The sequence below is a fragment of the Perca fluviatilis genome, chromosome 13 (assembly GCF_010015445.1).
Source record: "Perca fluviatilis chromosome 13, GENO_Pfluv_1.0, whole genome shotgun sequence".
In the NCBI taxonomy this organism is placed as follows: domain Eukaryota; kingdom Metazoa; phylum Chordata; class Actinopteri; order Perciformes; family Percidae; genus Perca; species Perca fluviatilis.
Window position 1 is genome coordinate 18,661,444 of NC_053124.1, and position 26,104 is coordinate 18,687,547.

Sequence of the window (26,104 nt, forward strand, 5' to 3'; positions counted from 1 at the left end):
TGTGTCTTTAAGTTGACAGTGTATGTGCTTTTGTGCACTACTTGGTAAAAGAGAGTGTGTGTGTGTGTTTGTGTTTGTGTTTGTGTGTGAACTTGAGCTGTGTGTCAGGAAAAGAACATGTGTCAGCATAATTGAATATGCCCAGGTGTCAGTGTTTGAGTAAGCAAAATGGTGTGTCACTAGTTGTGTGTGTGTGTGTGTGTGGGTGTGGGTGGGTGGGTGGTTGCATGTGCTTGAAATGCTTCTACATTATTAATGAGATTCACACCAAGCTTTCCATCTTTGCAGCAGGGGGTCCTCACTAACAGATGGCACACACACATGTGGTACACACTCACACATACTTTATTTAGGACAAGCTTGTTATCAGATGTCCGAGTACAGCAGGTGCTGGAAACTTCTTGGAATTGTTTTGATTATTATTATTAGGGGTGCAAGCTTCTAGAAACCCATAAGGACTGCTTGGATTTTTATTCTGCTTCAATTATTTTCCTCGCAATGTTGAGGCAACAAAAAAACTAGCCACCTGCTGACAATACAACAACTTTTACCTCACACTCTAGAGGCACAACACATGTCCTTGTAGCTATTTTCAGTATTTGACCCCCTGAATTTCTTGTTGCAGGGAATCATTTTTCCAGCTCATGGCCTCCTTTTCATCTTTCAGATCAATTTAGTTTCCTCTAAACACTGTTAGTTCTTGAAGGGTTTATTACGCTCCTGAATTTCTTGTTACAGAGCAACCTTGTGTTTGTCTATGCTATTATTTTAGTTTTGGAGCTGTTTGTTGAGCTCGTGACTTTGTTAATGCAGGGCGTCATTTTCCTTGCTCATGGCCTGTTTGTGGACCTTACATATCGCTCAACAGTTCTCTTTTGGGGGCAAAACATGATCTAGTTTACTTTCAGTTGCAATATTTTGATTAATAAACAGTTACAACCAAATTGTTAAAAGTTTAGATTTACATTTACACTGAAGACTTAAATAAGAATAAACTTCAAGCAGTCGTGAACTTATACGTTTTCAATTAGTTTAGCTTCAGAGACAGTATATATCAGCAGAGCTCCTTTGTGGCACAGTAGCCCAGACCAGGGATACTTACTGTATGAGGCAGTGCATTTCAGTGTGTCAGCTTATTTCATTTTCATTGAAAAACAATTAGCTGATGTACTTGTGCAGTGTTAGACAGTAGTAATTTGGAAGATTGTCATTATTGTTGCTGTCTAGGTGAAAACAAACACAAATAAATTACAAAGATATAAATGTCTTTAAATGTATATGTATTTTTCCTATTATTATGTTTGAGATCCACCAATTCCTAACAGTCTACTTATCTCTCTGTTCCACAGGATTGTGCTGGGTGTGGGCAGGCTTGCTTTTGCAAGGAAATGATTCCGCATGAAGTGCGACGCACTCGGCCCCCCGTCGTCCTCGGCGGCAGCAGCAGGTGTGACGTCGTGACTCTCTCCCCTACCACACTGAGCTCACCCTTCAGTCGCTAAAGACCTCTGGACCAAACGGACCGCCTACCCCTCTCCTCTAATCACCCCTCCATATCTTCATCTCCATCTTTAATCCTTTCTCACCTGCTTGCCTGGATTTCCTTTGTCATCGAGAAAAAACCTGGTAATCAACGGCCTTGGTTGAACTGTATAAAGAGGGAAAGACAAGAAAAGTTCGGGAATGTAATTCATAGCTAATTAAAGCAAAACAAGGGACACATCATCAAAAGTGAGACAGGAAATTGAAATAAAAAGCCAGAGATAGAAAAAAACAAAAAAAAGGAAAGAAAAATCTACAGAAGGCCACAAATCAAGGAACGATAACACAAGTACAGTTGAGGGACGTGAGGCGGAGTCAGCATGAAGTCCAACCAGGAACGCAGCAATGAATGTCTGCCCCCAAAGAAGAGGGAGATCCCCTCCAGCACATTACCATCTGACATTCGCTCACCTATCCTCCCACCTGCCAGTGACTGCCAGCGCACAGAGAACATGGCCTGGCTTGCCAGTGTGGCTGGTGGAAATGAGAGTGGCATGGGTGGACAACGTAGCTCCAGTCAGTCTGACAGCCTCCAGTATAAACCCCTCTTTTCCACATCAGACTCTTCATCCTCCTCTTCCTCGTTGAGGCTAGTCTCATCTCTTCCTGCCGTGTATACGTCCCCTCTGTCACAGTCCACAGTTGGAGGAACTGTCCATTACGCCCAACTGCCTCCCAACCTGCAGTTCGTAGCCCCATACGCAGGCTACATCTCCCCTCAACTGCTTCCACCTCCTCCTCCACCTCCCCCCCTCTCCTCCTCGTCCTCTCCTTTGGCCGCACAGAGACAGTCACACACAGAGACAGCCTCTGCTCCGTCACACGCCTCCAAACATGACCAGCAGAGAGCATCCACTGGGCGTACCTCCATGCCTCCGCCTTCTACAGACCCCGCCCCTCACCATGTTCAAATGTCAACCTCAACACGGACTGTGCCGTCACCTCATTACCAAGGAGGCATTCACCTTCCTCCCCAGTCTCTGCACCCCCACCATACTTTGGGACATGGGATGTCCCAGCTTGTGGTTCAGTATACGGACGCACTCACTAGGAAAGAGGAAGTTGGCTCCAGACCCAGAGAGCTCCACAATGGAGAGCTGGAAAGGGGTCGGCGGTTTGGAGCGTCCCCCGAGTCCAACCTCTCTAAGCCAGGGAGCAAATCACGGGATGCCACTTCGTCTTTGTCCTCCTACGAGGGCCGCCAGCTGGTTCTGCACTCAGACTTCTCTACTCACGATCCCTCAGGGCTGAGAACCTCTTTTATGCTAATGCCCAACAGCCATGGGGACCACCAGCTGGTACCACCCAGAGCCAGCCCTGAGAATCAGACAACCTCTGCACACCTGGAGAAAGGTGGCATCATCCTGGGCAAGCCTGTCAATCGCACACCCTCTTCCTCCAACATCACCTCCTCTTTCACGTTTCCACCCCCATTAAGTGTCGACAGCCTGAAAGCTGCTGTCAGCACACTGTCACCCCAGACCGTTATCCAGACCACCCACAGCGCTACAGAGGCACTGTCGATGGGGCTCTCCTCCACCAGTATCTACCATCAGCCACCTATCATTGGTTACATCGCAGGGGGTGGTGGGAGCCAGCATACGCCAATTAGCTACCACACCAGCCTACAACAACACTTACTCATTCCTGGCGCCCAACCGGTCATTATCCCTGTTAGTGGAGGGGGAGTCACCACATTGGATCCTGTAACTTCCCACATAACATCATCTACCCAAGCCGCACCGTTTCCTACCACACTCCCACACACATACATTGCTGCCACTGCTCCCAAAGGAGAAACTCGAGAAGCCCCCAGTAGCTCATATCACCAGGCCGCTTCAGGTGCGGTGGTCCAAGCCCAGCTTCATCTCCCCATTGTTTCTGCTCCGCCAGGACTGGTCGCTCCTTCTGCTCCTCCCTCCTTATCCAGTACAGTGGCGCCCCCCTCGCTCCCCCCGTATTTCATCAAGGGCTCCATCATCCAGCTGGCAGATGGGGAGCTGAAACGCGTGGAGGACCTGAAGACAGAGGACTTCATCCAGAGTGCTGAGATCAGCACCGAGCTGAAGATCGACTCGTCCACAGTGGAGCGCATTGAAGGGAGCCACACCTCACCCAACTTCGCTGTGGTTCAGTTCTCTGTTGGTGAGCACCGTGCACAGGTGAGCGACAGGGAGCAACTTTTATTAAAGGATTAGTTTGACATTTTGGGAAATACACTTTACTCTCTCACGAGAGTTAGATTGACATCACCCTCCTGTCTGTGCATTAAATACGGTCAACTGGCTTAGCTTAGCATAAACAGCAGAGCTACTAGCACCTACTAAGCTCACGTGCAATGTATACAACTTGAATCCCTGAAGATCTACATTTTGTTTGTGTATAGAAGAGTGATACAACATGTTAATCATGAAGCTTTAGAGGTAGTAGTATTAGTATTATTATTAGTAGTAGTAGTAGTAGTAGTAGTAGTAGTAGTGTATTTCACAACTTTGGGGCCTCGCTGTTTCCCCCTGTTTCCAGTCTTTATGCTAAGCTAAGCTAATCAATTCTCAGTGCTGTCTCAGTTGTTAATGCACAGACACGAGATTGGTATCGATCTTCTTGTCTGACTCTCGGCAAGGAAGTGAAACTATTCCTTTAATGCGTGTTCATTGTTTAACTCCTCTATCAAGCTCTTTACTGGTGTGTTTATGTTCACTGCATTGCCGAGCTAATCAGCCCAGTTGCAGTTTGCCACTGTAAAAGGCGACTTTGAAAAAGATCTCTAAGAAGGCTTTTATGCATACTCTTAGCTGGTGTTATTAATGTTGGATGACAAGTGTTGAGCTGCTCCCTTATTAATGCCTCTATTATGGTGAATCACACAGGACTCTGCTATTCCCTCTGTAATGAAGTTCAATGTACTCGGATGGCAGTCATGTAACAAACATGTTCTGATTATGAGCTTTAGAGAAGTTCAAAGAGTTGAGTGCTGGAATCTGCTCATCAAGTATTCAGTAAAGCCTGGAACATGAATGCACTGATACAGTATCACATTTCTACAGCTACATGTAATACTCTACTGTGGTATTCAGAGAGCTTCGATAGGCCACAAAGAATTGTTTTATAACGTCGACCTCTCAGTAATTTCTTAACATCTAATACTACACTTCGATTTATCTTTCTATTTTCTGTCTCTCTCTCCCCAACTCTTTCACACACACACACAAACACACACACACACACACACACACACCCACACACACACACACACACACACATGCACCCTTCTCACTGCCTTTGAGGGTGTGCGTTAAAGCCAGTTAATCTATTTCATCTGTCCACGCTGTGACTCGTCCACCCACACAGCACATCTCTAACCATCTCTCCCGCCCCCGGCTGCTCTTTGATACTGTACCCCACAAAAGCAGACAATCTTTCAAAGACTTATCTTTCTCTGTTGTACTTCATCAGTGGCTCTCTTTACTTTTTTTCCTGAGAGGTGGTAGCAGCTTTGAGTCCACACTCAGAGGACTTAATCTGAGAAGGCAAAAATTATATAATACGGTAGGGAAAAAATATTGCCTGACGTTATCTTTGAGATGGTGTTTGATACATCTTATACTTGTATTGTTCTTGACATTGTTCTCTTTCACACTCACTTTCTCACTCCTCTTTTTGTTCAGCCCACCCTCCCTCTGTAAACTCGCCTTTATATCTCCATCTCACTAACTCCATCCACTCCCACCATATTATTCTCTCTACTATATTTCAGATGTTCCTTCACTTCATCTTCTTTCTATTCAGGTTTATTTTCTCCTTCCTACCCATCATGCCTCAAAGCCTCCTCTGCTTCTATCTTTCATCTCCTCATTCTGTCATACAAATGATAATGCAGACCCCAATTAGTGTTAAAGAATTTAATCCAGAACTCAGACAGAACATAAATATGTTTTTTCCTCTTCACTGGATTTGTGTAATGGACCACAAGTCTTCATTTTGGGTTCATTTTATCTTCAAATAGGTTGCCCCTTTGGTCACCGAGACATTCTTTCCAAGTGAAAATTTCTTTTCTATTGCTATGTTAACATTATCCAGGTGTGCCTCTAACAAACCAATCAGATTTATTACATAATCGTCTTGCTGAGTTTAAGGACAGCATGTCCCAATAGTTCTTTCATTCAGCTACATTTACACAAAACTAAAGTCCTTGTAGTTTTCATCAAGCAACCATCTCTCTGTCCCTGTTTGTAAAATGAAATGTGATTCTATCTGATCAAACCGCACCCACACAGTCCCAATGAGAGTTTTTGAGTGTTTCCTAAATTTAAAATTGACTGTTGCTTATTTAGTCTACTGTTTAGTGTTAGGGGGAAATATTATGGATTTGAAACAAAGTTTTAGGGTCTTTAAAGCACAGACAATGATTTGTATAAAAAGTGTCTGTCTTCAGTATGTCTGTGTCTTTCCACCCTTCCTTCTCCTCCAGGTGAGTGTGGAAGTCTTGGTGGAGTACCCCTTCTTCGTCTTTGGCCAGGGCTGGTCTTCATGCTGCCCAGACCGGACCACCCAGCTTCTGGAGCTGCCTTGCTCCAAGCTCTCTGTGGGCGATGTGTGTATTTCACTCACCCTCAAGAACCTGAGGAACGGATCCCTAAAGAAGACTCAGCCCCTGGAGTTGGCCACCCCTGCCTCTGTCCCAGCGTCCAGCTACGGGCACCTGAAACCCCCCAGAGCTGTCCCAGACACTCCCCAAAGCTGCAGTGGAGGAGGCTCCAGGCACAATGAGCGGGAGAATGGTATCAGCTATCGAGGGAGGGGTGGAACTGGGAATAGAAGTGGAGGAGGCACCAATGTGGAAAACGGGGATCTCGTGTTTGGGGGAAGAGGGTCAGTTTCTAAAGGTCAGGTTGCCAACAGCGCTGAAGCTGGCGTCACTAAGCCATCAGGACGAAGGAAGCGGAGATGGTCTGCTCCTGAAGGACGAAAAGTAGAAAGATCCGAGGAGGAGCCGCCCTTGACCCTGCCCAAACCTTCCTTCATCTCTCATGAGGTGAAAGTCAGCATCGAGGGAAGGTCAAGTATTGGCAAGTGAAGGCTAGCAGGAATGTTCAATAACCATTGGGATTTGAAAAAAAAGAAGAAAAAAAAGAAGGATTCTGCAAGAAAAACATGAACGCCCACATTAATGTTTCATTTGTCTTGGTTTTAAAGTTTTGTTTTCCGTTTTTATTTTTCTATCTTAAATACTGTACTGTAGAGGTAAATTTACCCTACATGGTATCACCTTACATTAAGTCCATGTAGTCAAGAACACATTTTTTCATAGATGGATTTGATATCACACAAGCAATCAGTGCCGTTTTGGTGGTTTTCATGAGATGACTTATGGTGAGGGATTTGTGAGGCGTGCTAAATGCTTATTGGTGGCTGTGTGGCACACAGGAGCAATGCTTGATGGCTCTTCTTGGCTGGCTACACATTACACATTATGTAAATTTCAAATTAAATTAGCTGACAGTTTGCCTCTTGACAGGGATTTCACTGCCTTTGCACTGCCGCTGAGGCAGCCTGGACAAAAAAAAAAACTCTCTCCCACCATCTCTGTGGTTTTACACTGGGCCACAGGAGTGGTACAATGTCCGCTGATCCTGAGCGTGACAAATCTGTGGATAAACCATGACATTTTTCATTTTCGAATAAACGTTCTATGTGTTATTCTAAGTGTCATCGGGGTGTGCCAGACCTGACCAGTGATGTCATCAGGTGGTGCCAGTGTGCCACGCAAAAGGGAGGTAACAACACTTACTCTGTTCAGTTGGATGATAGTGGATTCTTTACTTTCATCTTGATCATTTTCATTTTACTTTTTTTTTTGTCATTAACCCCTCATCTTCTATCTCACCAGATAGTTGTTTTCAATGATTGTCAAAAACCTTAATCAGGGGTCATTCAGTCCTAGATTGAACCTAGGTGGGTCAATGTTAATGTATAAATGTGAGATACCCTATCCTAACACATATTCAAGTGCAAACACACTGGGTTGGCGAACTTAAACTTTAAGAAAATGTTCAGAGGAAGACTGCATACAATCCTCATTGTGTTTTGATAATTACTTTATATATATTTTTTAATGGAAAAAGGCTGTGTGAGAGAAACCGAGAGAATCTGCATGTCAGTTCTGAGAGGGTCAGGATGTTTCAAAGCACTTAACACACCTGTCACACTCACCATACAGCCGAGAAACTTTAGTTGTCTCTTTATTTACGCAGTACTGTATGTTTTTAGATTTTTTTATTTTTTTTTTTAAGACAAGGGTAGAAAGTAGCAACAGCACTTTTGAAAGGTGAAGCTTTTGGAAAAGTGAAGTGGTGGTTTTGGAAATGTGGTAGCGGACGTGCCATGGGATCACAAAGAAAGGGATGATTGTGACAGGTATTGGAGGAAAAGAAATCCAGTTAGTAGATGGTTAGAGAAACATTTATGGTGACAAAAGGAATTAGAAATATGATGGTTTTCAGCACGTGTGCTTGTACAGCCAGCCTGCCATGCTAAAAGTTAGAGGAAAGTATTGGAATGTGTTGTGAAAAGTTTGGGATCTGGCATAAGGATTAACAAGAAACAGGCTTTTGAAATATCACAATGATGTTCTGTACTAGACTGAGAGCATCGATTAGAAGCTCGCGCCACAGAATTTTGAAGGGTGTCATGTATTTGTAATGTGTGTGCTAGAGGGTGCATGATGCTGGTCTGTGTCTGTCCATACACACACACATGCTTACACAAACACAAAACAGTACAGACCATCCCTGAAACTCAATGACCTATAATATGTACTGTATTTAGATGAATGCGGACACTTTGTGGTGCATGTTGTTCCTACTGCAAAGACACTAGTTGACTGACATTGGGTTGATGCACACTGCTAACAGTACAGTTGCAGAGAGTGCTCTGTGGTGTGTTTGTGTACGTGTGTGAGTTTGTGCACGAGTGTATGTATACTGTGTATAGGAAAAGGATATACTCACTTGATATATAGACAATGCTAAATGTCCAGTGTTTCTACTTAGAGTCGTACTTAATAGAATCTTGCAATTTGCACATCAGGAGGAGGGAGAAGGGTGGAGACATGATTTTGAACCGCCCTGTCCTGAAACGAGCCCTAGACCACGTGACACACTGGACGAGCCCAGGGTTTTTGGTCCTCAACAGGCACTTGTCACATTGTAGAGGAAAAGTTTTAACAACAAAGCAGTTAAGGTCAAATTACATTTTGAGTTTTTACAAACATAACCGTAGCTGTAAAACAGAATTTTAACATGTGCCTGCCTACTGAATTTACTGACTTTAGTTAAAGATATGCCATTTGTAGTGTTGAAACCAGGGTGTAGGGACTAGGGTTCAGTTTTGAACACGGCCTGTGCGTTCAGCCAGCTGAAACCTTATTTAGCTAAGATGCAGCAGTTATCTCAACAGATGTGCCTGCTTGGTTGACCCAAGATTTAGAGCTTTGCAAGCAACTGGTCTTTATTTTCTTTCTTTTTTTTCTGCTCTAACATCAGTGTAATTGTAGTTGTTTTTAAATCTATCACTGATGGTAGACGCATGTGGTCTGTGTTTTATTATGTTCTGATTGTATGCTGCCATTCAATGTGCAGATGTTTCTCTCATTACTGCATGTAACAATGAAGTATGATCATGCGCAGTAGTTAGATCAGCATGTACAGGTTGCTGCTGGCACAATAAGTGTTAAGGAGGGAGAGAAGATGTGGGTTCCTGCAGGCATATCTGTTGAGCTGTCTACTCGGCCTCTTTATTTAGGTGTTGTTATACGTTTTTAGTTGACATTGTCTCCAAAAAATAGTGGATCAGTCGTATTTTCTGTTTCAACTGTGTGGGGCAATGCTGTTTCAGGTCGCAGGAGTTTACCATGGTGATGGCAGGAAGGATGTGTGCTCAGATGGATGACGAATGGTTGAGTAAATGGGCAGATGGATGGTGAATGAATGATTAGACCGCATATGAGATTTAAAAATGCTTTATTTTTTTATAATAAAACAGGGTTTCTCACATCAACACCACCACAGTACATTTTCATTTCTTCATTTTCCTATTGAAACATCATCATCATGACTAGTAGAAATAGTAGTGTGTGCATGTCTGTGTGTGTGTGTTTTGCAATCTGTGTGTGGCTGTGTTTGTCATACACACATACTGTAAATTTTTTTGTTTTTGTCCAACTCCCTTCCCAACAAATGAAAAAGTAGAACAGCAACATTGAAACAAACCTGTCAGCCACTCAGTCCATCAAAACATTTGCTCTCAGTCAGGTGAAAAGATTTTTAGCCAAAGCCAAGTGATACTGATGTTGCTTTGGTTACTTTAGAAAGCAATAGTACGGCAATATTCAGGCACTCTCCTTGTGTATGAGTGGAACACACACACACACAAACACACACACACATGCACACAGTCAATCCACTCAAATTCTCTGCAATAAACATTTAATAGTAATCGCCTCGCATTGCAACCAAAACAATCCCTCTTTTCCTCCAATAGAGGGAAACCAATCTTGCCATATACTGGAAAATGCTTTTAGAAGCTAATATACCTGAACACAACTTATTTCAGTTAGCACTATTCCCCTTAACATAAAGTACACTTAAATCTTAAGAAATTGCAGTTGCAACACCAGTTGCTAGTTTTTCAGGGAGTTGTCTCACATATGCAGTTACTGACCCCTGAAACCTCTGCTGTCCCAGCTGGTCAGAGTCAAGAACTCCGTTGTCACGACGTTTTGACTCTGCCCAGGTTTGCCTTGTTGCCACGACTCCCGTAGTGACCTCGTTAACTTTGTTTCAGGTACCCAATCATAGCCAGCCAGCCTCACACCTCCTCCAGAGGCAAAGCAATCGATTAACCCTCAACAACCGTTAGCTACCTTTCAGTGTTGCCTGGCCGGGACATAGCAGGGCTGGCCTGGGCTGCCTGTTCCCCTCCTAACATCATCTTTTGATATTCGGTCTCCTTTTCACTACAAGCTTATAAAAGTCCTTGTGTTAATACTTAAGTGGGAAATGCATGCCTAATAATAGACTATGAAAGAAAGCAATCTGAAATGTAGACGCATTCTGAATGCAGGAGAGGGAATGGCACATCACAGCAAGGTTTCAAAATTTTTTTGAAGGTTTGGTGTAGTTTTACTTTTGTTAAGATAATCGCAAATTTAACCTTTTTAATCCACTTGAAATGTACCACAATGTGCAATACTTACATGTTGTTCCCCTCAGTACCCCCCCCCATTTGCTGTGCCAATTGTATGTAGCTAGTCCTAGTCCTACTCCAGTGTCTCGTCCTTGTTAATGGTGTGTCACATCTGTAAAACAAGAGTCAGGATGTTTGTGAAGAAAAACAAACCCAATGGAGAGTTTATCCATATCTCTCTTTCCCTTTTGTCCTTGCGGCCTTCCTAAATTTGTGTGTGTGTGTATGTGTGTGTGTGTGTGTGTGTGTGTGCGCACGTCCATGCGTGTGTGTGTGTGTGTGTGTGTGTGTGTGTGTGTGTGTAACGGAGTGTTTTCTCCTGTAATTGTCTGTGAGATCATAAACCCTGACCCTCAATGGTTCATGGTGAGACCCACAGAAAAAAAATAAACCTCATTGCTTAGTGGGGACCACTTTTTGTAAATAAAAAAAAGAGAAAAAAAAGAAAAAAAAAACAACAACAACCAACCAACAGAGATGCACATGTAAGTAGATGTAAAAGACTTGATAATGTTTCAGCACTTTCTAATCCTAGGATGGGCTTGGTCTAACCCCTCTGTCTCAGACCGACACCTACCCTAGGGGTAACATTCATTCAAAATGGACAGAGAGAATGAGAATGGAAAAAGAGGGGTGAATAAGGATGAAAAAGAGAGATGGCTAAGTTTAAGTTTTTGCACATCACCATGCCGTAACCTTGTGTTTATCTGTCTGTGCTCCATCTCGCTTGGCGCCCGGCGCGTTCTTGGGTCCAACGGGCCGAGGTGTTAGGTAGTTCCTTGGTTCTTTTCTACTAGGAAAACCTTTTCTCATGGAATGCATCCCTTCTTTTGTTGTGCTCAGGTTTGTTTGAAATCTTTTCCACCCTACACCAACCAGGCTGTGCCGTTAACTAGGTTTTGTTTTCTTCACATTTTGAGATCTAATTTGGCAGACGTGTTTGTAAGGAGTTCGGCACAGCTCGATTCGGTCGTGCGGTGTGAAGACGGTGCGTACAAACCTTTGCATTGTTTGCATTATCTTTGGTGCAGGAGCTTTTTCTGTGTTTTTGGTCTCCTTGTAGCACTCAATATAATGTCAGGGGACTTAAAACTCTGTAGAGAATGTGTCATTGTTGAGTTTTAATGACAAGCTTCCTCACTGGAGGAACACTGCTTATGTCTTTTTTTTTTAATTGGCTTCTTGCACAATTTTACAAATAAAATGAATGTTGGTGTGTGAGCTTTGACTTTTCAATCAGAAAAAAAGGCATGAGTGCTCTTTGTTTCTTGATGTTTGTACTTTTATTTTGCAAAAAGGATGTTTTTGGCACTTTGTTGTGTTTTAAAAGTGAACAGAATTCGATCAGGATTCCTTTTTTTCAATCTTTTTTTTGTATGACGTCTCGTCAATGTCCTTAGCGCTGGATAAACAACTCAGGCAGAAAAAAAAACAAAAAAAAACATGTAGAGGCCCACTTAACAGTTTAGTTTCACCCCAATCAATTTACACAGTGGGCTGTTTCATATGGGTTATAAGATATGTAAATGTATTACATATAATTTGATATGATTAACAACTGTCATTATTGACAATTAACTATGAATTATTATTATGATATTATGTGTATTATGCTGGAGATGGCTTGGATTACTCTTCAGTGTACTGAACGTCTTTGTTGTGAGTCTCTGTGCAAGGGGACAAACACTTCAGCAGGGGACAGGCTGTATGCTTTGTGACCTCTGACCTTGCCCACTGCCACGGAGGGGGGTGGAGCTTATCCGTCAGCTGTGGCTCAGTTGATTCCTCCCCCCTGTTCTGAACACTCAGCCCTGAGGCTAGCAACCCGTCTGTCTAGATGTTTCTCTGCTAACCTAGGACACCAAGTACTGAACTGAAACGTTTTGGCCCATCAGACGGTAGCAGAGAACTGGACATCAGCACAGACCTGCTCAGACAGTCTGTCCTGCGGGGGGGGGCGCAGCAGTTCCCAGCCAACTTGTTTGTACTATATTGTACTCACCAAGTCCCTGTGTCTCACCACCCGTTTACTCTATAGCAATGGAGAAACCCTGTCGGTGTATGTATTTGACATCTGTACAAATGCACCTCTTTGAAAAAGAAAATGAAACCTTGACATATCTGGAATAAATGGGCAATTTGTGTCTTTATTTCAATACCAACACTAACACACACACACGATATGCCCTCACAAAAGACCACAATTTGATATGGAAACACAAAAACTGCATTTAAAACCTTATCTCTCATTAGCTATGATGTATTTTTTTCATTGGTTTGGCACAGTGCTGAATTAAGCAGAAAATAACCCCCTCTAGTGTAGAATGGGCTGCATGACATCCCCACTATCTGTAATGATTAAAGTGCTCATATTATGCTTTTTGGCTTTTTCCCTTTCCTTTATTGTGTTATATATCTTTTTTGTGCGCGTTATAGGTTTACAAAGTGAAAAAGCCCAAAGTCTACCCCAAAGGGACTTAGGCTACCATCTCGAACAGAAAACACTGTTCACAAACTGCTCCAAACAGCTCTATTGTAGTCCAGCCTTTACTTCAGACGAACGTGCTTCACTTTGTAACACACGTTATAATGCTCGCCTAGCTGCTAGTGTGGAACGCCCTCATATTCTGCAACTGACTAGCTAGCAGTACTTAATGCGCATTTGGGACTCCCAACAAAGATGGCACAGAAGTAAGATGTCTCACTCTGTAGCTAAAACCAAGGGCGTAGGCTTCACTTCAGAACTCAAACCTATGGCGCCATTTTGATGCTACCAAACGATCACCTCCCGTTAGCATTCCATTGACTGCCATTCATTTTGACGTCACTTTGACAGTGAATAACTTTACATCTGAAGCATTTAAAGACTTTGTCCATTGTTTATTTCTAAAGAAACACAACAATGTATAAAAGGCTCCATTACCTTGTATCTCACGTTATGGCTCCGTAGCAGATGTTTTTATAAAAATAGGCTAACGATTGTGTCATAACCACACGACTTACTGTCGCACAGTAGAGGAATTACCGTATAGTACAGGAGAAGCTTGCAGGCAGTTTTGACTTACATTAGCTGTTTAAGTTTAATTACTAATGTTAACTAGCATTTTTGTTAGCAATAATTAGCCTGTGCCCATGTTATCTCCTTACATATACCTACGCTCTCAGTCAATGTATGATTGAGATTTCTCTTGGCAAAGCTACCAGAAGACTTACAACTTTCAGACAGGTTGCTCACGCAGGTGGCTGCGCAGTAACATCAGCCATCACCGGAAAAGTGCTTCTAATATCCTTCACTGGTCTCCGTCCAGAGCAACAGGATCTGTTTGTCCATTATATAATGTCTATGGCTAAAACAGAGAGCTCAACACACAGGGTGAAAAGAGGAGCTGCAGCAATGTGCAGTACAAGAAATATATGGTGTTTTCTGAAAATTAAACCACATAAACCTATTCTGGTACAACCTCTAAATACAATTATGAACCTGAAAATTAGCATAATATGAGCACTTTAAGACATTGGTTAGTTAGCTCACAGGAGTTTTTTGTTGCACTTCAGATAATTTTCCTGTTCCGGTTGTGTTTAACTGTTTGACTTTACTTTCCACAAATAAAAGCAGAGGAAATGGAGATTACACTTTACTGTACCAAAGCCATTGTAAAAAACAAAACAAGGCAAAACATCATTTTCATTTACAAATGAGTATCACATGACACATGACATGACTTTACTTGGGGGGGGTGGCACAAGTCAGGTAAGTAATGGTGACCTTGTGTGAAGTACTGTTGAACTCTTCATGTGTCTTTTTTACACTCTGTAGTCAGTTAGTTTAATTTGTCAATTGGCACCTGCTAGGTTGTAGTTTTAGTGCATCTTTCTCTACCGTGCTACACTCCACTTCTTTCGACACAAATATAATTTAAAAAAACAAACCAACAACTCATGATCCACTCCCTAGGTTGTAAATGTGGCAAAAATACCATCGACCACTTTAATTAAAATAAAAAAAGCTTCATATTTCTATGAGAACATGTACTGTTCTGCTTTCAGAGAGACTGAGCAAATGCATGGTCAAAAATAAACTTTCATGTAATTGGAATCCAGTTTATTCAGTTGCATTAAGAATTACTTAAATATATGAGTTCTACCCTTATAAAGTGTTATCAAACATGTCTGCTTTAGTTGAGAATGAACACAGGGGTGGAAGTAACAAACAACATACTCTTGTTACTGTATCAAAGTCATTTTACTTTTATTTCAGTACTTTTATTTTAAGTGTTTTGAGTGTGAAAGGGCGGAGAGCAGAGAGCAGAGCTGCATGTGCAGTGAGGTGACACCCCTACCTTCTTTCGGCACCCTCACTTGGACCACACCCATCTTTGAACTGCTTTCATTTTTATCTCAACTACACACCTGTAAAGTTTCGTGACTGCATCTTGCAATGCTATCGCGGTGACATTGACAGACAGACAGGCATATAAACACCTGGCAGAGTACTCCAAACCGCCTCTGTGTTTGTTCCCGCTACAGTAGGTGTACATGTTGCCATGATGACACACACACACACACACACACACACACACAAGCCGAAAACATTACTAGAGTTGCTGTCACGGCTGGTAATTAATCACTGATTTAATGCACCACCTGGCAAGCACCCTCAGTGACCCAAATCAAACACCCACCCAACAGGTGCAGCCTGTGTCTGCCTAACATGCTTAATGCTAAAATGCTCATGGTGAATCCTCCAGCCTGCCCTCTGTGTTCACTGAGGTGCTTTCACCTTCAGTGAGGAGGTGTGTGAGGCCTTACTGCTGTTTTTGACAACAATGCCGGTCACAGTTGTGACTGCAGATACTCTTTCTGCTGAAAACTTTTGAGGAGCCTAAACAGAGATTCTGAGTGGACTGGTCACGCTGGAACAAAGACTCTAAGTGGACTAGTTATATGATGCTTTGAGAAGTTGAACCTGGAGCAGATTGTGGAGGACTTTGCAGTGCACAAGACTAACACAATGATGTACAGGTGAGTACAATAACAAGCCCATGTATTGTTGTAACTCACTGTCCAGAGTTGCCTAGTAATTTAGAGCTTGTGTGTGTGCCCTACGCAATACGTAAAAACTGTGCATGCTCTCCTTTGCTTATGTACGTGTGATTGTGGCTGCAGCCCCTTGTGTCTTGTGTCCTGCATCTCTTGAGTTTTCTCCTTTTTTCTGATTACCAGTAAGACAAAGGAAGAGGGTTGGTTATAATTTATAATTAGTTGTATGTATAGGCTGCAAGTGCCTTCTATAGAAATGGAATTTATAGTTGGTTTGGATATTGGTGCCGTAATGTTGTTCCATTAGTATATACGTTGATACCCTCTTAAAAATGTAACGCAGTAGGTCTACTCTTATCTTTTTATCCAAGTACATTTTTACACAATTACTTTTACTCAAAAATGTCTTTACAGTAACAGTACATTTACTTGAGTATATTATTCTAGGACTCGTTCCATCCCTGAAAGCAAATATTAAAACGAAAAACATATGGGAAAGGAATGGTCTTAACTCCAAATTAGTTGTATTAGATATATAGATAGAGACCTTGTCTTGTGTTGTCCCAACATCCTGATGTTTTAATAGAAAAACCTCTTAACCAAACAAATGTGCAGTTTCTTGTCCAGAAAAAAAAAAATCACACTGGTCATTCTCTAATCATTTTGGTTTATTTGCACAATTTTCTATCTTCTTTTGCACTAACAGTGAAACTGCTGCTGTTCCAGTATGCGTTTTAGAATTTTCATTTAATAGTGTTTAGTTGTGTTGTCTCTTTACATGACTTTTCCCTGAAGTTCCTTGCTTAAAGTACAAGAGCTTCAATGCAGTAGAAGCCACAAGACGCCCTTGATTTAAAATGTCAGGCACAGTGGAATCAATGACTTAAACGTGACCGTTTTACATGCAGAGACAGCGGGGTAAATCAAATCTGTCAAATGTTTGGGATACATAAATCCAGATGTCATCATGATCAGCTGGCTCAGTGTTCCTGACACCCAAAATACATGCACACAGACAATAAGGAGAGGTACAATATCACGTTGTCTGTCATCAAGACAGTGAATAAAATTCACAGGATGATCAACACCATTTCTAAATTAGCAGAGGGTCCTGCATGCAATTTATTGCAACACGATTTATCCAGTGTCAGTTAAAGGATGACATCTCTGGATCTTGCATATTGATTTGCATATTCATTCAAACATACATTTGAGCAGAATAGTTTCCCAAAATTACCTTAGCACAATTATCAGCCTCCTCCTGCTAAGTGTGTTTCACATAGCTCACATTCTTGTTTATTCACAATATGATGTTAATCTAGAAATACCCCAACTGCTACATATACACAAATTAAAAGAGTATTTCGAAATATTAGATCTGAAGTGCACATGCCTCAATGTTCTTGCTCTCTCACGCCTGTTGAAATGAAATCTGTTACATTCAATAGCATGTTATGGTGTCTCTTAGTATGTAAACGCACTTGCTATTAGAGCGCTGTGATTCTTCTAGGACAATTCAAGTCAAACTGTGATTTCTTTTTTTTTTTTTTTTTTTTTAAATCACAATCTGCAGGAAACAGCTTTCTGACAGCAGATATCCTGAGAAAAACAGGTTGGGTGATCACGTAGAAGTGTGGGTGTGGCTGTGCGTTGTTCTTTTGTACGCGTTAAACCACTGTCCTACTATTGCACGTTTAAACTGCATAATACATGTACAATGTATATTATGCAATCTGTGTGTGCGGACAAGTGTACATCCTACGAAGTGAACATTTGGCTGGACTGTTGTGTGACACGAATGAAGGTGGTTCTCCTGCTCAGCTCTTTGAGCTTGGCGGCGCCCACATAGGTGCAGGTGGAGCGAAGGCCCCCCAACACGTCTCGGATAGTGTTCTCCACATCTCCTCTATAGGGAACCTCCACTGTCCTCCCCTCAGACGCCCTGGGAGCAGAGCAGAGAGAGGAGAAAGTAAGAATAAGGATATTTATTAATTAAAACAGAAACAGTTTTTGAAAATCACAGACATCTGAGTTATTGAACTGAATACTTACCTAAGGATATATCAAGGAGAATAGGAACCATTAGAAGCACATTGATTGACTGATGAAACCAAATTCATATCAGTCTCTCACCTGTACTCAGCAACTCCACCCACGTATCTCTTCATGGCGGTGTCGGAGCTCATGCCATAGAAGAGTTTGTATTTCTTGCCATTCTTCTCAATGACCTCTCCGGTGCACTGGTCGTGGCCTGCAAGCATTCCTCCCATCATTACAAAGTCAGCCCCTGCACCTGGGGAGCGAAGGCAGAGAAGTCATGTAGATAGATTTGTAGAACAGTGCAGCACATAATCACAATCACAATATGTGAGTCAAAGAACAATTGTGGGTTAAATACTTACCAAAGGCCTTAGCTACATCTCCTGGGCAACTGCAGCCACCATCCTGAACAGAGAACACGTACAGTGTACTTGTCAGTCATATAGCTTCACACTGAATGACATGCCTCAGTTTTTCTTATTATTCTACCAGCCTTGGAAAACAGAGGATGCCCTTTAGTGGCTGCAACCCAGTTTTGTTATTAACATTAGAAACTATTACGGTGTTTATGCAACAGCATTATTATTATTATTATTATTAATTATTATGGACTTATAGTAAATTAATAAAAGAAAAATGCCTTTTGTCAGTATGATTCAGCAAATAAACCTCTTTTTTTTTTTCTTTTCTTTTTTTTTAACCCTAACCCATAACGTCATGCTCAGGCTATCATGTTGATCTACACCACGAATTAGGTAAGGGTCTTTAGATAATGTTTGTCAAGACAGAGGATGCCCTCTAGTGGCTGCAACTTATTATTATTATTATTATTATTATTATTATTATTATTATTATTATTATTATTATTATTATTATTATTATTGTCAACATTAGTAATAATGTTTGTCATGACCCTATCCTATGCAGACAACTCAATAGCTTTACAATAAAAAAGCATGTTCTGTTTGAAGTGCAGATAACTAAATGCAAACTGTCATTTTTATTTCAAAATCTATATCTGAAGCATATTTTGCTGCTATGTCCAATGCATTTGGACAATGGCCTTTTGCCTTTCTTGACCTTAGTTAATTACATTTTTGTTGGATTGATGCCCACCAAACCCAGAGTGGCTTCCATTCTACACCGAGAGCAACTGAGAGAGGAACTACTGCCCACCAGCAGTATAAGAAGTACAGTATACTGTAAACTTCGGTAACTCTGGCTGCCCCATTATTTGTTTGTACCATGATGTGGGACTTACAGAGATAATGTGTCCTTTGAGTCCATGGGCTGAGTCTGCACACTCTATTACAGCACTGAGCTGTGGGTAGCCCACTCCTGTCTTGATCCTAGTTGTGCATACAGACCCTGCAACACACAGTTCACAATGCACACATTAGAGAGGTTATTTATGTAACCTTCCCTAACCTGTTGTCTTTCAGATCTGGTGCTGTCAGTTCAGGTTCAGTTCAGGTTTCTACAAGCTGGAGACAAATGATCTAAGAGACTGTCTACTTCATGTGGAACAAGCTATTTAATATAGGCATCTAAATGCCAGGCCCTGAGGAGATTTAGCAAACTTAATAAAATAAAATAAGTGACAATAAAGCTCTTTCTTCTCGTTAAAGTTTTGTTTTTATAATGTTTTGCAAAAAAACGTTCTGTTGCATTAACCAAGACGAGTCTACTGGTAATAAAACCATGTTTTACTCTATTAACAACAACCTATGAGTTGTAACTCAAAACAAGCATTGTACAGTAAGAGACACTTTATGAGACTAGTACTAACTACTACAAGTCAACACGTGTGTGTGTGTGTGTGTGTGTGTGTGTGTGTGTGTGTGTGTGTGTGTGTGTGTGTGTGTGTGTGTGTGTGTGTGTGTGTGTGTGTGTGTGTGTGTGTGTGTGTGTGTGTGTGTGTGTGTGTGTCTACTTGTCTCACTTGTATTGTATATGTGAGGTCCGTACAGTTTTGTGTTGATTTAGGGAGAGCACACTCCTCAGACTGTTTACAGAAACAGTCATACCCACCCACCTGGCCCGATGCCCACTTTGATGATGTCAGCCCCGGAGAGGATGAGCTCTTCCACCATCTCCCCTGTTACCACGTTGCCAGCCTGCGAAGCCAGACAGCATTATCCACAAGACACAATCTTACAGTTTGTCCCATAACTGCCAGCCAAGGTGGCGAACCATCTCTCTTACCATGATGGTGTGTTTGGGAAACTTTTCTCTGACCGTCTTGACAAACTCCACAAAGTACTCAGAGTAGCCGTTGGCCACATCCAGACAGATGTACTTGAGGGCGGGGACAGCTTCCAAGATGGCACACAGCTTCTCAAGATCTGCAACGCCACTGCCTGAGCTAGCAGCTACATGCTGAGGAGAAAAGCCACAATCGCTTATGCATATGTGTGTAACTATATTCCTGTTGCTAATAAAGAACAACATTTTTAAAAGGCCCAACATTGGTAGATAGATAGACATTTATTGATCCTTTCGGAAATTCATCTTGCACCATACAGCTCATCAAAAAGACAGACAACAGACCATAAACAACAGACAACAACAAAACCACCAACCCCTCCCTCCTCACCACACAACCCCAATACACAATCCCAAATATCTGCACATCATACATACAAGAATAGCAAAGTGCAATGTCATTAGCGCCAATGGGCTATCAACAGTAAGGTGCATCATCATCAGTGGCGTTTTAACATTATACCAACATGCAGTATTGTTGTTAAGTTATTTTCCCTAATTTATTTAGTAGTGTAATGCTGGTAGGAATGAATGATTTGGGAGCCCGGTTGGTTTGTAAGGACGGCACCCTATATCTTCTGCCTGATGGCAGCACCTCATACGCCTGAAATAGGGGATGTAGCCCATCACCGCAAATAGCTTGTCCTTTCCTCACTACCCTAGATTCGCAAATTGTGGTCAAAGAACTTAACTGAAGTCCAGCAATCTTGCTGGCCATACTAACTATCCGGTGTAATTTACTTTTATTTGTCACTGACCAAGACAAATACCAGGCAATGGAGCAGAAAGTCAAAATACTCTCAACATAAGAGCGATAGAAAAGGACCATCATGTCTTTTTCCACTCTAAACTGTCTCAGCTTCCGCATAAAATACAATCGCTGCAGACCCTTTTTATAGACGGCATCAGTGTTGGTGTTCCATGATAGCTTAGCATCTATTATTGTTCCTAAGTTTTTATACTCCTCTACCACTTCAATCCCTTGTGCCTCTATAGTCATCTTCTGGTGGGTCGAGCCCCCACTTCTAAAGTCAAATATCATTTCTTTAGTTTTGTTTGTGTTTAGCAGAAGACAACTGGACCTGCACCATTCTATAAACTGATCTACCCAAGCCTGATAGTTGGTTTCATCGTTGTCCCGTATCAAACCTATGATCGCTGTATCATCAGCAAATTTGATTGTAACATGTTCCTGTGTGTTGCTCCTGCATTCATTTGTGTACGGGGTAAATAAGACTGGGGAGATTGTACTTCCTTGTGGAGACCCGTGTTTGTAATAATGGGAGAAGACACAGCTTCATTTACCCTGACACACTGCACTAGGTCAGTCAGAAAGGACTCAACCCATCTGATGACATCATATGCACTCCCAACCGCAATAGCCTCTCCATCATAATGTGAGGCCTAATGGTATTAAATGCAGATGAGAAGTCTATAAATAACACACGTGCATATCGTTTGGGCTGATCAAGATGACAATAAATATTATGGAGCATATACAATAGGGCGTCATCAGTGCTCCTTTCTGTCCTGTATGCAAATTGTAGAGGGTCAATCACCCCTTGCACATCTCCTAGAACATGTTTTAAGACAATCTTCTCAAGACTTTTCATTACAATTGATGTTAGGGCAACTAACATCATTGGTGATATTACCTCTAAGCATTCTGGATGATTGGCAGCAAAATTCTTCCAGTCCTCTACAGAATAGTGTTTATGGATGGCTGTGAAGAGAGTGTGCAAAGAGAGAGAGAGAGAGAGAGAGAGAGAGAGAGAGAGAGAGACAACAAGAGAGGGAATACAGAAATAATTTAACAAATCTAGAAATTCCCATTCCCATTTTTGTCTCCGTATTTGTGATAACTCATCATGGCACTCACCATTTTATTTGCATACAAGAGAAAAAAAAAGTTGTGTCAGGCTGAGCAGTAAAACAAGCAGTTCATAACTTTTTACATAAAATTACAGACCTGTTGATTTAGCTGTTAGTAAAGAAAACCGCAGCATCCCACAAGCTGCCCACACCATCCTTTTTTATGTTTCCTTATTCTATCTTGAAATCTCAGGGGAATGACGCATGGAGCTCTTGGCTGGCCCACACAAAGAGGAATGATGCGGTTATTTATTTTCCATCCATTCAGTTAAGAGTTAACTCACTTTGCTGAGGACCTGTGCCATCTCAAACGTTCCTGTGGTGTCCATGTTGGCAGCGATGATGGGGATGCCAGTGTATGTTTGTTTGGAGTTGCGGAATGTGAAGGTCCTCTGAAGGTCCACCTGAGGGGGAAGAGACATGAGTAGGCTAATTGTGGAGACTTGTGTCATGAATATTAGTCATAGCCTACTAGGGAAGTGTTCAAGGCGACGGATGAATAATTTCTTTCTCTAAAGCTGACACTGCAGATTTTCTTGAAAATGGGAGCAGCTCATGTTCTGAGTCTTAATGGGGATGCACTGAATCATTTAGATCCAGTGGTTAGCTTAGCTGGTGCTGCTGTAACGTGATAAGCTACATGAAACAAGCGGGGCCCATTGGGACACACCAGCTGCTCCCTTTACAGTAAGCATATCTGTACTGATGATGCAAGTCATAGCTTTGATTCCTTTCAAAAAGCTCTGCTATACATCTTATTCCAATGAGTTAACATCACCTGTTAGTTACTCAGTATGAGTGGAGTTTACCCATATGCATATGTTCCTTTAAAGTCAGTCACAAAGAAGAAGTAACACATTTTTCTTTTCATAAAATTTAAATGTATAAGAAATACATCGCACCTTTGCTCAATTTAATATGTTCAGGGGTTTTGCTGCTACTTGGCCTAGTATGAACACTAGCTTATGGTGGCTAATGCTGGCTTATGTTTAGCAAACTTAAGATACATTGTGCTTATGGAAATTACTGAGTCAGTAATGACTTTGTGACTCTTTTCTACTTGTGATACTGTCATGCTACGTTTTAGCATTCGCCAGTACTGTATCTTGTAAATGGCACCTTTTGCCACAGTGTCTGCTTAGAGAAAGTTAAATAGTCTTGTTGTAGAAGTCATTTATAGAAAGTATATCATATTAACATGCCCAGGACTTAATATTTTAAGTTATTATAACACATATTTGCTACGTGGAAGGTTAGATAGATTGTTATAAAGAATTTTATAATGGAAAGTGAAACGAGTTTAGGCCTTTTAAACTCATTACATTTTTCTTAAATCCAACAGTTTCACAGTGCTGAACACTTTTGTTGAGTAGTGCCAAGGCATGTATTATGCAAAAACTACTTCAGCTGTGGAAATAGGCTAACAGCACAAAGTGTGCCATAACCTTCACGTGGAATAATTTTCAGAGCCACAGCAAAAATAAGGCTATAACTCATAATGGTGGGAGAAAGAGGAAAGTGGTGAAAGGAGTACGGATAACAAGGGAGGAGCGCCCGGTTGTGCACCAAATCAATACAGGCCTCTTCTTTTAATACAGCACACTGAGTCAGCAGGATTTTCCAGTTTAGTTGCCACTAAATCATGACAAAGTATGACACATGGATCCAAGTGCCTCACTATTTCAGGATCTGGAAAAATGCCATTTTTGTTAACTCTGGATATATCCATATATTTGTACTGTTGATAAAATCTGTGTAACCTTTTTGCGTTAAGTCACAAATTTCCCTGGATGTAAAATACACTAATGAATTATTTTTTATATAGAAAAGTTATGTGGTAAGAATCTCAAAGCATCTGGCTAGGCAGCTACCAGATGCATTTGCAGTCATACAATTAAAAGGATTTAAATACAGTACATTAACTGTCATCTTTTATTTACAGTATTGGCGTGTGGCAGGTGTTTTTGTAAACTCCCACGGTGCAATGCAAATTCACACCAGCATTTGCAAAAAAACTTGATGTCCAGAATTGAAGGGACACGTTTCTGCTTGGTGGTGGTGCATCAGCGCTCGATTACTAACCACCTTGGTCTCTTGTTATAAGTGAAGTTTATCTTCCATAATGTACATATACCCTCCCCTCTCTAAACAACTTGGTGGATGTCTGGTGGATTTCTGCTCCTGCTCAATGCAGAAAAAATTCAAATGAGCAGTCAGATGAATGCTTTCAGGGTGCATGGGCCATTAGATTTGGCTGCAGTATATTACCTTATATGACATGTCATTTAGCTAACGCTTTGATCCAAAGCAACATACAATTGCTATATCAGAGGAGATGTCCTCTGGAGCAACTAGGGGTTAAGTGTCTTGCTCAGGGACACGTTGGCTGATGTATTGCAGTCGGAATTGAACCCAGATCTCCCACACCATGGGCATGTGTCACATCCATTGCACCACCACCATTTATTAGCATGCTGCAATGAAGTCATCTTGTGTAGACTTTTGTCATCTGAAATAATGTTATTTTAGAAGTGTTCTTTATTATTTAGTAGTAAAGAGCATTTGATGAATTGTTAAGAATGAGTTGAGACATTGTGACAAAATATAGAATTGGCTTTTATACAATCAGTGCATGCTCAAGTTCTGGGTATTCTCTGTGGAGCTATCTACATCAGTCAGTATATATATATATATATATATTTATATATATATATATATATATATATATATATATATATATATATATATAATATAATGTTTCCTGATACCTCTGTGGTGCATACTGTACTCTTGTTGGCTGTAACCCACAGTACTATTTTTAAACAGGTTTTCTGAGAAGTGTCCTGTGTCTCATGTTGCTTGCAACCCCTCAGAAGCCAACTCCTACCCACTTCCACCTTCCAACCCAGATCTAGTGCCACCCCACCAGCATTGTGATCTTGGGTCGGTACCATTCCCTGATCGAGTGACACATAAATTTAGGAAGTTGTGAGTAAATAACAACTAGGAGAGGGTTGTTTTGTCCCAGAGAGCCAAATCAGTGGGTGCTTGATACACTGTTGACTGTTATACCAACATAAAAAAATAATTGATGATAAAGTCCATTCTGATCCATATCTTTTTATTATTTTTTATCTCCGTCTCTCATCCGGTTTCTCTTCTGTTGTTTTCTCTGCTTGTAGACAGTTGTTGTTTAGCCTCTGTCTGGCACAGGCAGGCTAGCCTTGTTTTCTGTCACCTTTAAGAAGGTCACTCTGCTGTTACATGCTCAGTCAAGGTAGCTTTTTTGCTCACCGAACTACAACGACATTGTACACCTACTGGCTTACACAAGACAAGACAACAAAGAGACGCACACGTATACAATTACAGTGACTATTTGAGAGCTTTAGTGAGACATCCTCTCAGGGTTATTGGGATAATTAATGTAATTGCTGCTGCTGCTCTGTAAATACATGTTTTCAAATTCTCATCCTTATTCATGATGATATGAGTGCTGCAAAAAGGGTTAAAATGACTCCCCAACATCCTCCCCCATAAATAATTAACATATCTCTATTGCGTCACGTCACCCACCATAGAGGCGTAAGCAAAAGTATACTTCCTAAATGCAGCAGTAAACCGATTGCGCAGCTCCTGAGAAATATCCTGGTCAGATAGTTAATCGAATTGTAGCTTTAATATTTGGATTACATTATCTGAGTACAACTAACTTAACTCGCGGCACCAACCTCTGAGCGACTCTTCAGGCTGCTCCTCTTAGGTCTGAAGAGGACATCCTTAAAGTCCAGCTTGAGGTCTGAGTCCACACGAGGCATCTTGGCTGCCCAGAATGATAACCAGGATGAGGCTGATGAGGATGATGAGCATACGGAGGAGACTCTCCTGATAAAGGCTGTAGCAGCAGTGGTGGCTGCTGGTCCCAAGCCCCAACTACCAAACCCGAACCTCCAGGCGGCCAGCTTATTTATAGCAAAGGGGGCCAGCCCAGCCCCGGCCCACATGGCTTTATTTGGGCCTGGACTCTCTCACCCTCTCTCTGTCTCTCTATCCCCCTTGCTCTTTTTCTCCCTCCACTCCTCCAGCATCCTCTCTCTCC

At 41.7% G+C, this 26,104-nt stretch overlaps 2 protein-coding genes across 6 annotated transcripts in view; one reads left to right on the forward strand and one right to left on the reverse strand.

The window, feature by feature from the left end:
* Positions 1-12,919, forward strand: part of atxn1a (ataxin 1a) — a 101,603-nt gene extending 88,684 nt beyond the window's left edge. For all 4 annotated transcript variants that reach the window (XM_039821156.1, XM_039821158.1, XM_039821157.1 and 1 more), the window contains 2 exons: positions 1,350-3,704; positions 6,014-12,919. In XM_039821156.1, coding sequence (XP_039677090.1) covers positions 1,863-3,704; positions 6,014-6,619 — 2,448 coding nt within the window. In that variant the 5' untranslated portion in view covers positions 1,350-1,862 and the 3' untranslated portion in view covers positions 6,620-12,919. The remainder of the gene's footprint in view (positions 1-1,349; positions 3,705-6,013) is intronic.
* A 3,556-nt stretch (positions 12,920-16,475) lies between these two features.
* Positions 16,476-26,104, reverse strand: gmpr (guanosine monophosphate reductase). Of its 2 annotated transcripts, XM_039820628.1 has the most exons (9): positions 25,737-26,104; positions 22,290-22,409; positions 21,789-21,872; positions 20,074-20,247; positions 19,904-19,985; positions 19,130-19,236; positions 18,231-18,273; positions 17,962-18,121; positions 16,476-17,770 (listed from the first exon to the last, which is right to left on the reverse strand). In XM_039820628.1, the coding sequence occupies exons 1-9, from the start codon at positions 26,007-26,009 to the stop codon at positions 17,587-17,589; spliced, it is 1,227 nt and encodes a 408-aa protein (XP_039676562.1). In that variant the 5' UTR covers positions 26,010-26,104; the 3' UTR covers positions 16,476-17,586. The 2 variants fall into 2 exon arrangements, with proteins under 2 accessions (XP_039676562.1, XP_039676563.1); XM_039820629.1 differs by lacking the exon at positions 21,789-21,872.

Coding starts and splice junctions, on each gene's coding strand:
- gmpr (XM_039820628.1), bottom strand. CDS start 26,009: ATGTGGGCCGGGGCTGGGCTGGCCCCCTTTGCTATAAATAAGCTGGCC. Junction 21,873..22,289: donor TGGCACAGGTCCTCAGCAAA/GTGAGTTAACTC, acceptor TCTCTCTCTTTG/CACACTCTCTTCACAGCCAT. Junction 18,122..18,230: donor AGATGTAGCTAAGGCCTTTG/GTAAGTATTTAA, acceptor TTCGCTCCCCAG/GTGCAGGGGCTGACTTTGTA.